We start from the raw sequence: 16411 nt of genomic DNA, 5'->3' as shown, positions 1-16411 counted from the left end.
CCTTGAAGGTCATGATAACAGATTTGGCTGGCACGTAAATCTGTGGTATAAGAAGGTGAAAGTCCATAAAGCTTTTTTGAACCATGTAGTAAGGAAAGCAGTGAATGAAGTATGGAGAAAATATATATAAAAAAATGGAACAAAAAACACCATGGTGGCTTTCCACACTGGAGGCAATATCTGAAAGAAATATATGAATATGAGAAATGACTGAGTATCTTATAAAGAAGTATTAATGGAAATAGTTCATGAATTGAAATTAAAGGGGTTTGAAGATATAAGAGGATTTTTAACTGATTGCTTACAATGCCATCAACTTAATAATATATTTAAGATGGACAGAAAGGTTTTTTTAATGCAACCTCTAAATTTGAAAAGGAGCTGTTAGAAAATTAGAATAAATTACTTTTAAAATGTATGAATTATTAGAACAGTATAAGAAAGATGGACATGTCAAATCATTGATAGTTGTAGTTAAAAATTGGACTATGGTTTTTTTGAAGATTTGATAGAATTGGATTAACAGAAAAGATTCAGGAGAAAAAGTTAACATAAGGACCCACAAAAGAGGAGGAGGGAAGTTAAAAGGGGATTTATGGATATTGTATAATTTGTTCTCTTCGTGGTTGTTTGTAATCTTCCAAAATGCTTTTATCTTTGTTCTCCTTTTCCTTTCCAGAACACCTCTCACCTAACAACACCTCCCCATCCATCCATCTAGTTTTTCTAGAGGCGCTCCCCCCCCCCAAGAGCAATCACACACGCGCTTAGCGAGTGTAAGGCTCTATATTCCAAACCCCGCTCTTCAACAATGAGAACATTCAGGAGCAGATTGTTAAAAGTTTGAGCTATGCTACTATGTTTGCAGACAAGATGCTGCTAAGTTAGCAGACAGGTGTTGTCAGCAGTTAGCTGCAGACGGGAGTTAGCAACAGAATTGGAGTAGCAAAATAATTTTCTGGAGAGTTTAGTTGACTAAATATCTCCAATACTCATACTACCAATGTAAATCAATTGGTAAATCAAAAGGAGCACATTGTGATTGGATATCTAAGCACCCCCCCACCTCCCAGCGTGGGCAGGGCTATACCCTGCTCCACTCCTGTTGGTCATTCCGCAGTCACTTGGACCCTAAAGCCAATCACTTGGCTTGGGGGGTGACTGTGAACCAATATTTAAGCCTTGCACGTTGTTTACCTTCGCGCAGCAGATCACCCATCCACCCTTTATTTAGGTAAGTCTGGCCCTGCTATGGGCTTCGTTGGTCACCTGTTTTGTAAGGGGGGCCTGGCAGGAATTTTTCCATCTGGCAAATTGGCAGGGTTTTTGCCTACCACCATAGCAACCGTCACAACATTGTAAGGTTTGGCAGTTAAGCATTGGATCAGCAATGGTGGGGAGGGGAGGTGTGGCCATCACCTGCCCCTCCAAGCTCAAGGGTATACCGTTAAAGGGGTCTAGAGGTTGGCCTGGGGGCTAACCCCTGCGGAGGGGGCTAGGGCCATACCAGGGCCCCATGGGGACACCGGGGGTGAGTGCCAGTGAGGACCCTCTGGCGGTGCTCCCTCTGGCCATGTTCAGCCTTTATCGGATTCCTCACGAAAATGGGTGTGAGTCTGATATAGTTTGGATGGTGCCAATCACTAAGCCAGTGAGAGCCAGTGTGGTGTAGTGGTTAAGAGCGGTAGTCACGTAATCTGGGAAACCGAGTTCGTGTCTCCGCTCCTCCACATGCAGCTGCTGGGTGACCTTGGGCCAGTCACACTTCTGTGAAGTCTCTCAGCCCCACTCACCTCACAGAGTGTTTGTTGTGGGGGAGGAAGGGAAAGGAGAATGTTAGCCGCTTTGAGACTCCTGAAGGGGAGTAAAAGGCGGGATATCAAATCCAAACTCTTCTTCTTCTTCTAAGCCAATACCACTCACATTCTGTATTCAATAAAGTTGTGGCCTAAAATTTGCAAAATAACTTAAACTAAAATACTGTGTCACTATGTTTCGTTTTTGGGGGGTGCTGGGGGGGGGGTCTCGAATTGCAATGACAGTGTGGGGGAGAAAAAGTTACCAATCCTTTTTTCTTATTAGATGTTCCCGATTGTTCAAGTCAGGCCTCAGCACAATGATGAAGCATTTAGGAGCAAAGATGCAGCCCAATAACCCAGCACTGGAAGCTAAGATGGAGAAGATCTCCACAGCCACCATGTATTTCCCCTTGGTGCTGAGGTAGGTTGGGACAAAGGACAACCAAACACTGCAAAAAATCAACATGCTGAAGGTGATGAATTTGGCTTCATTGAAACTGTCTGGCAACTTCCTTGCCAGGAAAGCCACAGTGAAGCTGATGATGGCCAGAAATCCAAGGTAGCCCAGAACAAGATAAAACATGGTGACAGACCCTTCATTACATTCCGATATGATCTGTGCAGGTACTGACTGCATGTCCAAATTGGGGAATGGGGGAGAAGTGGCTAGCCACACTACACAGATGCCTGCTTGAATCCAAGAGCAGAAAAGGACAATGGAGTTGGCCAATGTTTTCCCCACCCACCTCCTCATGCTGGACCCCGGTTTGGTGGCCATGAAAGCTACAACCACAGTGATGGTTTTTGCCAAAACACATGAAACTGCTACAGAGAAGATGATTCCAAAGGAAGTTTGTCGGAGACAGCAAGTCAGTTTCTGAGGTCTTCCTATAAAAAGTAAAGATGAGAGGAAGCAGAGCAGAAGGGAGACCAGGAGAGTGTAGGTGATGTCCCGGTTGTTGGCTTTGACTATGGGAGTGTCTTTGTGTTTAATAAAAGTTCCTAACACCACGACTGTGGTGAGGGAAAAAGAAATAGCAACCAAGGCTAAACTGATCCCTAGGGAGTCCTCATAAGACAGAAAGATTGTCAGTTTTGGGATGCACCGATCTCTGTCCTTGCTTGCATACTGATCTTCTGGGCATTTGGAACAGTCATCCATGTCTGAAGCAAGAAAAAATGATCATAACAGTGCTAAAATTGCATATGAAATGTGCAAACAACTTAATTTTGAAACAATGCCTCAAATGTTTTACAAATAATAATATTAAACAGTATTTATTTTTTAAAATAAATACTAAAAAGGCCTTCAACAAACATGAAGAACGAGTCAACATAAAATAATAATCCAAATAATCCACTATCTGAACTGTGAAAAGTCAGGCAAGTCTCTCTCACCCGGCATTCAGACACTGTACTTGGAGCTACTCCCTCTATTGTCCCTACATTAAGTCATTTTTCAGAATGATTCTTCCCATATCAACCAGCCTGAGACCCAAGATCCATGGGGAAGGTTGTGTGCGGTCACACTGAGCAGCATGTAGGAAATAATCATAGGTTGGGAGGCTATAATTTGTTTAATTTGATTAGGTTCTAGTCAGTCTTTTGTAATAATTTTATCGATGGAAACCTTATTGAGGACACTTTTAAAAACCACAAAAAGAAGAATAACAGAAAGTGCAATAAAAAAAATTGTCTAAACTTTTTTTTAAAAAAATGCTCCCGCCCCCCTGAAAAAAGCTTATTGTCACTCGTAATCAAATGTATGGACTGAAAGCATCTAGAGAGACCTACCCTTCTGGGTGGAAATCTTTCCATCTGGACACAGGGTGCAACTGTAGCAGCAAAACTTCACTCCTTCCTTCTTTTTCTTCTGATAACCAGGACGGCAGGAGTCACTGCACACAGAGACAGGCATCACCTGCCCATAAAGGGGAAGAAATGATTAGTAGAATGGGAGAAATTGACAATCTCTCTGTTTACTCTGCAAGCACATGATGAACATGGAAGAATTCAGAACAGGGTACATGCAATATAAGCATGCCACAATGTGCCAAAGCAGTCCTGAGCATATAATGCATTATTTTTGAAGTCTATTGTTTAGAACCACACTTCTTAGAATAGTTTGATAACCAATCCTTCTTCCAAAGGAACTCTGGGAATTGTAGCTCAGTAGGGAAAATAAGGGTCTCCTAACAATTCTCAGTATCCTTAACAAACTTCAATACTTAAGATTTTGAGGTGGAAGCCATTTTGATTAAAGTGGTCTAATTGTGCTTTAAATGTAAGGTGTAAATGTGGCTTAGTTACCAAATGGTGAAAACCTCCCAAAAACAACAACAACAGCAAAGATGAATTCTTTCCTCTGTTAATAAATAAACAGAAGCTGTTTATTTAGACATTTTCTTGAGAATGTTTCCCATCTAGAGGACATTTCAGTACAGTACATATTGACAGTAATCTTCCATCTGATCTATGTTCAAACACCAGTCCTTTGGGAGACAAGAATATTTTTGTATCTCCAACCAATATGGGAGAAGGCATAAACTGAAAGCATATCAGGAATCCAAACCTGGTTAAATCTCCTGTGCCACACAATTATGTCTGTATCAATGATGAACTCTTTTCCTTCCTGAAACTTGGCATCCACCCTTCCAACTTTGACTCTCTGGAAGGATTTGTTTGGGAAAGTGACCATGTTCGTTATGTCAAATCCACCTCTCCTCTCCCTGTTATCTTGAAAAAAGATTGCTTCTCCAACTGAGTTATTAAACAAAATGCCTTCAAGAAATGGGTTCAGCTAGTGGAAAAAGAGCAAGGGTGGTTAGGAATGGGATCAAAACCTACTGGAGTCAATATGCTGAATTTTTTCCTTGATTACATTGCTCATGTAGTTTCATCTTAAAACAATTTTGTAATACGTTATAGTTAAGGCAAGAGAACCAATATAGTATTGTCCATAGAGTGTATGACTAATACCTTGGGAGACCAGGATTCAACCTGAGGGGCCAGGGACCAACTGGGTGCATTACCTTGTGTTCCTTTGACAAAAAGGTGTGCTATAAATGCAAAAATTAAAAAATGTAAAATATGAATGCAGATTTTTTGTTATAGTGGTGCCTTGCAAGACGAAATTAATTCGTTCCGCGAGTTTTGTCGTCTTGCGGTTTTTTTTGTCTTGCGAAACACTGTGTAGGGAAAGTTTTGGAAAAGCTTCAAAAATCACCAAAGTCTTTAAAAACCTCAAAAAAGGCTACCACACCGCGTTCTATGAGTTGCTCCTCGAAGTCAAGTCGCAACTGTATTAACGGTGTTAAGAAAAAGGAAACAAACTTGCAAGATGTTTCCGTCTTGCGAAGCAAGCCCATAGGGAAAATCGTCTTGTGAAGCAGCTCAAAAAACAAAAAACCCTTTCGTCTAGCGAGTTTTTTGTCTTGTGAGGCATTCGTCTTGCGAGGTACCACTGTAGATGTCCTAGGCTCTGTGGTTTAACCCACAGCGCCACCCGTGTCCCTTTTTGAAAATGACTTAGAAATAGTTATTTCTTCAAAATGCAGCAGTCAAATTAGTGGCTGGGGTTCCATTTAGATCTAACATAACCTATTTTACAACAGCCATACTGGTTGCCAGTTCATCTCTGGCCCCAATTCAAGGTGCTCACTTATGCATTTAAAGTGTCATGTGAGCTTAAATATTCCCAAATATCTGAAATACTGCCTACGGACCCTCTTGGTTGCTGAGATCAGCAGATGATGGCCTCTTATTCGTTCCTTTCCTACCAGACACTAATATAACCTGTTTTACAACAGCTTTACTGGTTGCTAGTTAAACACGAATGTTTAAAGTCCTAAATGACTCAAGTCAGACATATCTGAATTACTGCCTCCTTCCCTACAGGCCATCTTGAGTGCTAAGATCAGCAGAGGAGGCCCTCTTGCTAGTTCCTCTCCTCTCAGACACTTGAGGGGGGTTTGCGGCCCAGGAGAGGGCATTTTCTGTGGCAGCCCCTAAGCTGTGGAACTCCCTCTCCACAGAGATACACCTGGGACATACATAGCTTCTGACGAAAAGACGCACCTCTTTACCCTGGCACCTGACACCTGAGGGGTATATTTTTAAGACCCACCTTATGTTGGTTATTGTAAGTTGTTTTAAACAGTTTTTTTGCTTTAATGTGGTAACCCACCCTGGGAACTTAAGATATGTGTCAGGGAACTGACATCAGAGGCACAGGAGAAGGAGAGGGTCTCTGATTCTGCAGGAGAAGGTCCTAGCGCTAGGGGGAGACTCAGCTGGGAAAGAGGGGAAGAGAATGAGTGTAACACCAGGGATCCAGGAGAGCAACGGGACAGGGAGGTGCAGGGGCTCCAGGACTCTTCGTTGGAAGTTAGTGAGGAGAGCCCAAGCACCCCGCTGCCCACGCCCACCCTGCGCAGGAGACTCCCGCGCAGTGAGAGGCGGAGACGCTTAGGCGTCAAACAACTCTTATGTTGGCAGCGCTTTAAGAAACGCCCACAGACAGATTCTACGAGTGACTAAGGGCAGCCACGCTGAGATGGGCTGTGCAGTTCGGAGGGTTTAACCAGGCAATCCGATGCTCAAACGGGGCAGGATTACGCACGAGTAACTCCCATCCACTACAGCAATCTGTCTGTCACTGAAAGTTGCTCATGCGCAAAAAGCAGAAGGGGGGCATCATGAGTAAGACCGGAGAAGTCGGAGCCACGAGAGGGGCGGCTGGAGGCCAATCGCTGGAGGAGAGAAACCGCGACTTGGAAGAGCACATAGCCATCCTGACGGCGAGGCTGGATGAACGACGGTCGCTGGATGCTCAGGGGAAACCCACCCCCATAGCGAGGAAGGTACCGGGACTGGTGCACAAGTTTGGGGGAAAGCCTCAAGAGTATGGGGCGTTTAGAACAGAAATAGAATATGCCTTGAAGCTGCAGCAAAACGATTTTGAAAATGACGCAGCCAAAGTTGCTTATATTGTGGGGCACTTGCAGGACAGGGTGAGAGAGTGGATTCGACCGCTTATGGCGACGCAGAATGACGCCATGGAGGATCTATCAAAATTCTTTGAGGCGATGGACGCTATGTTCAGTAGCGATGTGCAACAGAGTGTGACCAAACGGGAACTGCTGAGCTGTAAGCAGGGAGAAGGGTCAGTTAGAGACTATTGGTCACGTTTTGCCATGATCGTTCATCGCCTGGGGTGGCAGCTGGACTCGGAACCCATACAAATGCTATTTGAGGAGGGGTTGTCACCAACGGTCAAAGACGAGCTTTCGCGCGCACCCCGCCCACAGTCTATGGATCAGCTGACCAAGGGAAAGGATGTAAAAACGACCAAGAAATTTTTCCTTTGCCAACGGCCAGGACATTTTGCCAGAGTCTGCCCACAAAGAAAGGCCTGGCAAGGGATGGTGGGGGCCGTGGGGGGCGAGGAGGAGGAACCCCAGACTCCGGAGCAGGGAAACGGAAACGCTTGGCTGCCAATCAGCGGGCACAGCAGCTGAGCCAACAACCAATGAATGTGCCCAAACCAGATTCTCCAAGAGCAGCAATTGCCATTGAGGTGGTGCTTGAACTCCCAAATGGGCACCCAGTGAAGGTTCAAGGTATGCTGGACTCAGGAAGCTCATGCAACTTTTTTAGCAGGGACTTTGCCTTAGAGTATCAGCTTCACCTGCTACCTTTGGATGCACCTCTGTAAGTCACCACCATTGATAGGAGGGAGCTGATTGGGGGGGGAAGTTGCCCACCAGACCCCACTGATGAGAATGAGAGTGTCTAGGCACTCAGAGACATTCGCCTTCCACGTTGCCTCATTAGCGGGTCCCCCAATAATATTAGGGATGAGCTGGCTAGCGCAACATGATCCGGTGGTGGCGTGGCATCAGAGGACCGTTAGCTTTGGGTCTGACTACTGCCTGCAGCACTGCCTAGGCGGGGAAACGCCAAGGATGAGCGTAGCCAGAGTGGCAAGCACTGCAGTGGAGGGTAAAGGGAAGGTGCCACCACAATATGCTGATCTGAAGGAGGTTTTTAGTGAAAAGGAGGCAGATAGACTGCCACCCCACAGGCTGTTCGATTGCCAGATCAATTTGCTCCCTGGGGCGCAGCTGCCGGTGGGTAAGCTGTATGCCATGTCAGACAGGGAGATGAAGGAGTTACGGGACTTTATCAACAAGAACCTAAAGAGAGGGTTTATAAGAGAGTCAAAGGCAGTGGGGGGCAGTCCAGTATTTTTTGTGGACAGAAAGGACACTGATAAACCGAGGCTGGTCGTGGACTTCAGGGCGGTAAATTTGGTGTCAGAACCTGTGACTTTCCCTATGCCCAGAATTGACGACATTCTGACGAGAGTGAGGAAGGGAAAGATTTTCACCAAGCTAGACCTTAGGGGGGCTTACAACTTAATCCGAATGAGAGAGGGAGATGAGTGGAAGACCACCATGTTCACACCCCTGGGGGCCTTTGAATATCTCATTATGCCTTTCGGATTACAGTCAGGCTCCGCCTGTTTTCATGCGTTCATGCACCACGTGTTGGGGTCTCTGCTTTACAAGAACTGTGTAGCATTCCTGGACGACGTCTTGATATATTCAGAAAATGAGGAGCAACATGTAAGAGATGTCAGGGAAGTGCTACAACGCTTGCAGAAACACCAGTTGTGGGTCAAGCTATAGAAATGTCAGTTTCATGCCCGAGAGGTGGAGTTCCTGGGGTACAAGTTATCTGACAGAGGCTTAGCGATGGACCCAAGCAAGGTGCAAGCAGTATTGGAGTGGAAAACCCCAAAGACACGAAAGGATGTGCAGAGGTTCCTAGGTTTTGGCAATTTCTACAGAAAGTTCATCAAGAACTTTGCACACTTGACGGCGCCAATCACGGACTGTCTCAGTAGTAAAAGAAAGTTTGTGTGGACGGAGGAAGCCCAGCAATCCTTTGAAAGATTGAAGAAGGCGTTCGCGTCGGAAGAACAATTACTACATGTAGATTTGGAGAAACCACTGAGGTTGGAGACGGACGTGTCAGACAGAGCCATCGGGGCGGTTCTGTTGCAGCCAGGACTGAACAAGCAAGAATGGAAACCGTGCGCCTTTTTCTCGCAGAAGCTGAGCAAGTCGGAACAAAACTACACCGTGTACGACCGAGAACTGCTAGCAATTTACGCCGCCTTTCGTCGGTGGTGCCATTTGCTGATAGGGGCACAGCACAAGATCCAGGTCTGCACAGATCACAAGAACTTGGAATATTGGCGGACAGCACGGGTGCTCAACCAGAGACAGATTCGCTGGGCGCAGGAGTTTTCCTTCGAAATCCAGTATGTGCCAGGCGAGCAAAACGTGAGAGCAGACGCACTCTCGCGGAAACCAGAGTACTTTGAAGGAGAGGGGCCGCCGGAGACCCGACACGTCATACCTGAGGACCGATGGGTGTGTGGGGGTACTCTAGTGGGCACGAGAGAACTGGCAGGACTCACTAGGGACGATGAATTCGCACGAACAAAAATCAGGGAACTCCAAGAGGGGAGGGGAGCACCAGAGGGGTTCGAAGAGAAGGAAGGGGTGTTGTACTACAGGGGGGCGATGTACGTACCAGGGGAGGCTCTAAGAAGAAGGGTACTCAGGCAACTACATGACACCCCCACAGCGGGGCACTTTGGGCAACACAAAACCATGATGCTGGTGACTCGACAATTTTGATGGCCACGGGTGAGGGAAGATGTACTCGAATATGTAAGAGGGTGTGACCGCTGCCAGAGGGCCAAAGGGGAACGCACTGTACCAGCGGGTTTGCTGGAACCCTTACCCACACCCAACAAACCCTGGGAGGTGGTGTCAATTGATTTCATGATGGATTTGCCCAAATCAAGGGGGAAAACAGCAGTGATGGTAGTAGTCGACTTGCTAACCAAAATGTGCCATCTCATCGCCTGCTCACATGCAGTGACGGCGGAAGAAATGGCACGGTTGTTTGTAGAACACATTTTCAGGCTGTATGACGCCCCCTTGAGGGTTCTCTCAGACCGCAGAAAACAATTTACTTCCCAGTTCTGGAGGAAGCTCATGAGCCTACTGCAAGTCGAGGTCAGCTTCTTGACTGCGAGACACCCAGAAACCAATGGGCAAGCGGAAAGGGCAAACAGCGTACTCCAGCAATACGTACGCTGCTACGTGAGCGAGAGGCAGAATGATTGGGTAGAGAAACTAGCGTTAGCAGAATTTGCGTACAATAACGCTGAACATGTATCCACAGGAATGAGTCCATTTTTGGCCAATTATGGGTGTCATCCCAGGGCATTCCCGGGTAATGAGGAACAGAGCTGGAGTGTGCCCGCAGCTGAGCAGTTTGTGGAAGAAATGGAAGCGTTACATCAACAGCTCAAGATGAACCTAGAAAGGGCCAAAGCCAATTACAAGAAGCAAGCAGATAAACACCGAAAGGAAGGGGAAACCATAAGGGTGGGAGATCACGTGTGGTTGTCCACTCAAGGGTTACCCTTTAAGGGAGGGTGCAAGAAGTTGCAGCCCAGACGACTGGGGCCATTTGAAGTCATACAACAGATAAACCCCGTGGCGTTCAAGCTCAGGTTGCCCGACAACATGAAAATACATCCCGTGTTCCACAGGTCCTTACTCTCACCACACAGAGAGGGGCGGGAATTCGAGGGGCGGGAGGTAGAAGTCACGCCACCACCACAGGTAGAAGAAAGGGAACACCAAAGTTCGGCCGCAGAGATAGTTGATTCAAGGTGGCGAGGTCGGCAAGTGGAGTACTTGGTGGCGTGGGAAGGAGAGCCCTGGTCGGAAAACACGTGGGTGCCCGCAGAGGCAGTTGGCGACGAGCATATGGTGGAAGTGTTCCACCGACGGTTCCCAGATAAGCCCCAGCCCTTAGAGCGATTCTGGGAGGAACAATTCGGTACCACAGAGGAGGAAGAGAGTTTCGAAGGGTTTTCAGAATCCGAAGAAGAATCGGATTGGGAGGGTCATTCCTTGGGTGGGAACCTTGGCAGGTGGGAAGAGGTTTTCGCACCCACAGATGAGGAGGACAGCTCATTCCGGGGTTTTCTTGGCTCACCGACCAAAGCAGAGGGTACAATAGAGCCCACAGGTAGGAGGGGGAGTGAAGGGGGCCCTGGGAGGGAGTTGGATGTCAGGGAACTGACATCAGAGGCACGGGAGAAGGAGAGGGTCTCTGATTCTGCAGGAGAAGGTCCTAGCGCTAGGGGGAGACTCAGCTGGGAAAAGAGGGGAAGAGAATGAGGGATCCAGGGATCCAGGAGAGCAACGGGACAGGGAGGTGCAGGGGCTCCAGGACTCTTCGCTGGAAGTTAGTGAGGAGAGCCCAAGCACCCCACTGCCCACGCCCACCCTGCGCAGGAGACTCCCGCGCAGTGAGAGGCGGAGACGCTTAGGCGTCAAACAACTCTTATGTTGGCAGCGCTTTAAGAAACGCCCACAGACAGATTCTACGAGTGACTAAGGGCAGCCACGCTGAGATGGGCTGTGCAGTTCGGAGGGTTTAACCAGGCAATCCGATGCTCAAACGGGGCAGGATTACGCACGAGTAACTCCCATCCACTACAATATGGTATTATTATTGTTGTTGTTTTAAAGAATAAAATTGGAAGGTGCATGATTTTGTTCTATTCGCTTCATGAAAATGAGATTATTTCATTATGAATACACTACCTCCCAAGGCTGGAGATCTTGAAGACTTTTGCCACTCATTATTGGACTGTGTTTGTATCTAGATGACTCTATGGCATGCAAAGCATGTGCCACAGCATAGACGGCATTATAGATACTGTAACTGTGACCAGTCATGTGCATTTCAAATATAGATGCAGGAAGATTCTCCAACCTCTCCTCTCCAGTACAAGTTTCACCAACCTCTATCAGCTCCTGGGAGTCTGGAAATAAACAGTTAAATGCTTGCTCCCAGAAGTCCTTGAGAAAGCCATCTTCTTGATTCCAGCCAGGTTTTACAATCTGAAGAAAATCCTTAAATCCTTGAATCTCAGCAGAGTGAATTGTGAAGGACAGGGCCCCTTCAAACAATTGAAAATCCCATACGTTCTGAACGCCTGTTAAGGTAAAATCCAGCTGGGCTGTCATAACCCACACCTTTCCAAGTGAGGTACCCTCATTGTAGCTAGGAAATCCTAGGAGCACATATGCATTCACCCATAGAATGGTCATAGAATCTCCATAGATGACAAAGATACTGACTTTGCTCTCTGAGAACGCTGGATAAATAATAGCTGCTGATACGTAAAATGCAGTGAAATTCGTTAAATCATGTTGGTTGGTGATCCTTTGTGTGAAGGCTGAACAGATTCCATTCTGAGAAAGCAATGGCTCCAGGGTCTGTATGAATTGTTCTCCACTGTTATCGTCCACAGCAAAGAGCCCAATCCAGGTCCATCCAAAATGCTTCAGCAAGTTAATGATCCCAATGTACTGGTTTGCTTCACTTGGGACCATCCGGTAAAAGGAAGGCCATTGTCTTGTGTGCTCAGAGGTGAATGAACCATAAGTGAACTGATGGGGGAAATGCAAATATTTTAAGAGGCGCATCTGAGCCTGTCGACCTGTGCAAAACAGGAATGTTTATCAGGGCAATGGAAAAGCTCCTTAAGAAGACTGTTGTAGGTGATAAGATAAATTTTGGGAGCAGGCCAAAACTCCCTGAAAGATTGCTGAAATGTAGCCTGCGGGGATGTATTATTTATTAACTGGTATATGAGAGGGTCTGAGGACTAACATCTTTTAAAATGAAGTCACAATTCATTTCCTTTCCTTCTTTAAAAAGAGGGTATTGCAGCTGCTGCACACTTGGGAAACGGCACCACTAAACTTCAGGGGGACTTGCGTTAGGGCAGTTTTTGGATTTCTCACAGCCATTCCTCTGCTTATTCTGACCCTCAAAATTACTCTCAGCATTCCAGGAGAAGAATGAACTTAGTGACTATCCCCCCTTCATCCATGGATAAATCCTACCTGTGGGTACTTGTATAGGCTTAAGAGTTCTGCCATATGGAAGGAGACATCAGAACCAAGTCCCCCAATGACAGCTATGAGGTTTTTCTGGTTGTTGCATTTGTAATTGGGGACAAATCTTCTGAATTTGAAGAGCAGGTCCATAGTGGTCTGATAAGTCATCCTTGCGTCATAGTAGCTGTCATAGATGTGGAACCCAAGGCTGAGATTGGGCAAGATGCTGGGATTCCCATTGATCTCATTTACGGCAAACACCAAGGCCAGGATGTGCTGGTAGAATTTTAGCACCACACTGCAGAGAGAGTTTGAATGCTCTTTCAGCAAAATAATAATAATAATAATAATAATAATAATAATAATAATAATAATTAATACCCCACCTTTTTGGCTAGGTTTCCCCAGCCACTCTTTCTGACTAACAACAGAATATTAAAAAAACAGTAAAAACTTCCCTAAACAGGACTGCCTTCAGGTGTCTTCTAAAAGTCAGATAGTTGTTTATTTTCTTGACATCTGATGGGAGGGCATTCCACAGGGTGGGAGCCACTACTGAGAAGGCCCTCTGCCTGGTTCCCTGTAACCTCACTTCTCACAGTGAGGGAACCGCCAGAAGGCCCTCAGAGCTGGACCTCAGTGTCCGGGCTTTGCAATGGGGGTGGAGACGCTCCTTCAGGTACACTTGGCCAAGGCCATTTAGGACTTTAAAGTTCAGCATCAACACTTGGAATTGTGCTCAGAAACGTATGCGGAGCCAATGTGGGTCTTTCAGGACCAGTGTTATGTGGTCTCAGCGGCCACTCCCAGACATCAGTCTCGCTGCTGCATTAGGGATTAATTGCAGTTTCCAGGTCACCTTCAAAGGTAGCCCCATGTAGAGCATGTTGCAGTAGTCCAAGTGGGAGATAACTAGAGCATGCACTACTCTGGCGAGACAGTCTGTGGGCAGGTAGAGTCTCAGCCTGTGTACCAGATGGAGCTGGTAGACAGCTGACCTGGATACAGAATTAACCTGCATCTCCATGGACAGCTGTGAGTCCAAAATGACTCCCAGGCTGCACACCAGGGTGGGCACCAATACCAAGAAGATCCTTTGCCTGGTTACAGCAGCAAAACAGTTTAGAATAATTCTGCTTCATCCTGTCTATAACCAAATTGCTTGCCATAGGGACAACAATCGTGGCAAAACCTAGTTACAAAGTGGTGCAAGTTCCTCAATTATTGGTATAGAAACTCAAGACTGGGTGGTGACAGCCACATACTAACCAGCTCAAACCTTTTCACACATGGAGTTTCTCAAGTAGACTGAAGGGGAACAAAATCCTACTTTGTTCCAGGGTGAGCAAAGCCTGGAAGAACAGCTTTCTCTATGGTATTAATGCATGAATTAGACTTATTTCACGCACTAATTAGATTTAAATATGTTGGTTATATGAGGCTGGTTATCAAATCCAGAAAAATAGAACAGGACTTGGAGCAGCAATGGAAATGATGCACCAAGACAGATCATTTTAAACAAATATTAGTTCTTTTTCTGAAGAAGCTGCTGTTTGAAGCACACATCATTATAACATATTGATTTCCCTCCCTCTCTAAGAAGCTTCCCTTACTGGGAAGATTTGCCATGGTATCAAAGGTTGTACAACAAGTGGCTTGTAGATACTCCTCAGGAAATAATAGGCATGATCTCCCTGTTATTCACTGTTCAAATCTACCATTTATGTCAATCTCTACAGGCAGCTGACCAGGTTTCATCTGGTTCACGCAGCACTATTTTTCTAGGAAAAAAGGTGTCTAAACTCACCATGACCACCTCCCCCATTCTCTTAGAAAGTCAATTTTTACATTTTTTAAATGTATTGCATTATTTTGTGTATTTCTCTTATTTTTCATTGAAAATAGTATTACAGTGGTACCTCGGGTTACAGGCGCTTCAGGTTACATACGCTTCAGGTTACAGACTCTGCTAACCCAGAAATATTACCTCAGGTTAAGAACTTTGCTTCAGGATGAAGGATGAGAACAGAAATTGCGCAGCAGCGGCACAGCAACAGCCCCATTAGCTAAAGTGGTGCTTCAGGTTAAGAACAGTTTCAGGTTATGAACGGACTTCTGGCACGAATTAAGTACATAACCAGAGGTACCACTGTATATTTATTGAGAGTGAAATTCTGTTTAACTATTATTTACTGACATTTTGAAAGTTTCTTTTATTCTATACTACTATATTCTAATGGATAACTGAACTTTAGTTTGTTTGATAGTGACCTTTTCTATTATCCCTAAATTGTATTGGATCAGATTTTTATAAGATGTGTGATCTTTCTTGTATATTTTGTTGTTCTTCCAGCATGTAAACCACGCTGTGTATAGCAATGTAAAAATATGGTATCTAAAAGTAAAATGAAAATGAAATTATATCCTATTATTTGTATGAGCAACTGGTTGAGTGTGTGATCTAGCCAAGATCAGATGAAGCAGATTAAAGGGGGAGGTGAATGCTTACTTTGGAACCTCGAACAACTCATGAGAAGGAAGTATATTGAAGAGTAGTTCATGGAAATGGTAAGAGATGTGAGAAGTTATCCCACCAATGATGAGGCTCCCGGGCTGGTACCACTCTTGTGGAACAGGGAGGGGATCATTCATGTGGCACTTCCTGGTATCTGCTTTACATTGTTTGGGAAGCTGAAGCAGCAGCAACAACACATGTAGACCCACCATCTTTACAGCAATCTTCCTCTCTAGCATTCTCTTGCTCCAGCATCCAGCCTTACATTAACGCCTTACTTTGGGTGGTGCCTGACTCTGCTAATAAAGGAAAACAACACACTTATCTTTAGCGTCAGCAGAATTCGAGTGCCTGCCTCAGCAGGCTAGTAGAGACAACCAATACAGAATCAATACTGAAGTCTGTTCTATAAAATGGCAACACACATTGCAGCTCAAACTGGCAGAACCTTACCTACATCTTGTCACTCATCAGTGACAGGAGACTTGCTTGTTTTCTGTATCTACTTATGGAGACAGTGCTTTTACTAAATGTTGTTATTTTCTGAAACACCACTGGAGCTTTGGGCAGGTGAACTAATGACAGTAATTTGGATAGCTGCCGAGGGAGATAACTTCCCTCTGCAAAGTCACTGTGCCAGAAGCACTTCAGGTAGCAAACATATTTGTTCTCTACTTGAACCTGGCAACGAGAATGTTATGCTCCTCAAGGAGACAACAAATAGCTGATGCATCCCAGACTTCCAGGAAGGGCAAATTCATACCCTAAAGTGAATCCAGACATTTCCATAATTGTGAAGAAGCATCAGTGCTGAAATAATGACCACTGTCCAATCCCAGTTTTTTGACCCACACTAGATACAGCTCTTGCCATGTAGTTTGGAATTGTTTTTGTATTCTTGATGTTAAACAAACAGCTGTTACTAGTTTATGAGAAAGCTGTAACAAGACTGTGGAAGCTTGAAAGGCCCCTCCCCCCCCATATATCCTTCTTATTGGATATTGTTCCTGATTCACCTGCACCAAGCTTGCAGGGAGGTTAGATTGTATCTGGTCTTCACTGAACATTCATTCTGATTAGTTTGTGTG

General features: G+C 45.5%; 1 protein-coding gene across 1 annotated transcript; it reads right to left on the bottom strand.

Moving 5' to 3' along the window:
- Positions 1–2058: 2058 nt before the first annotated feature.
- Positions 2059–14633, bottom strand: LOC310692573 (vomeronasal type-2 receptor 26-like; the record flags this gene model as incomplete). Its single annotated transcript, XM_083473517.1, has 6 exons — positions 2059–2963; positions 3594–3720; positions 4372–4599; positions 11705–12355; positions 12815–13084; positions 14616–14633. The coding sequence occupies 6 exons, from the start codon at positions 14631–14633 to the stop codon at positions 2059–2061; spliced, it is 2199 nt and encodes a 732-aa protein (XP_083329643.1).
- Positions 14634–16411: the final 1778 nt, after the last annotated feature.

The sequence above is a fragment of the Podarcis liolepis genome (assembly GCF_965112155.1).
Source record: "Podarcis liolepis genome assembly, chromosome: 13".
NCBI lineage: Eukaryota > Metazoa > Chordata > Lepidosauria > Squamata > Lacertidae > Podarcis > Podarcis liolepis.
The sequence above is the reverse complement of the archived record's forward strand: the minus strand, read 5'-3'. Positions and strand labels throughout refer to the sequence as shown.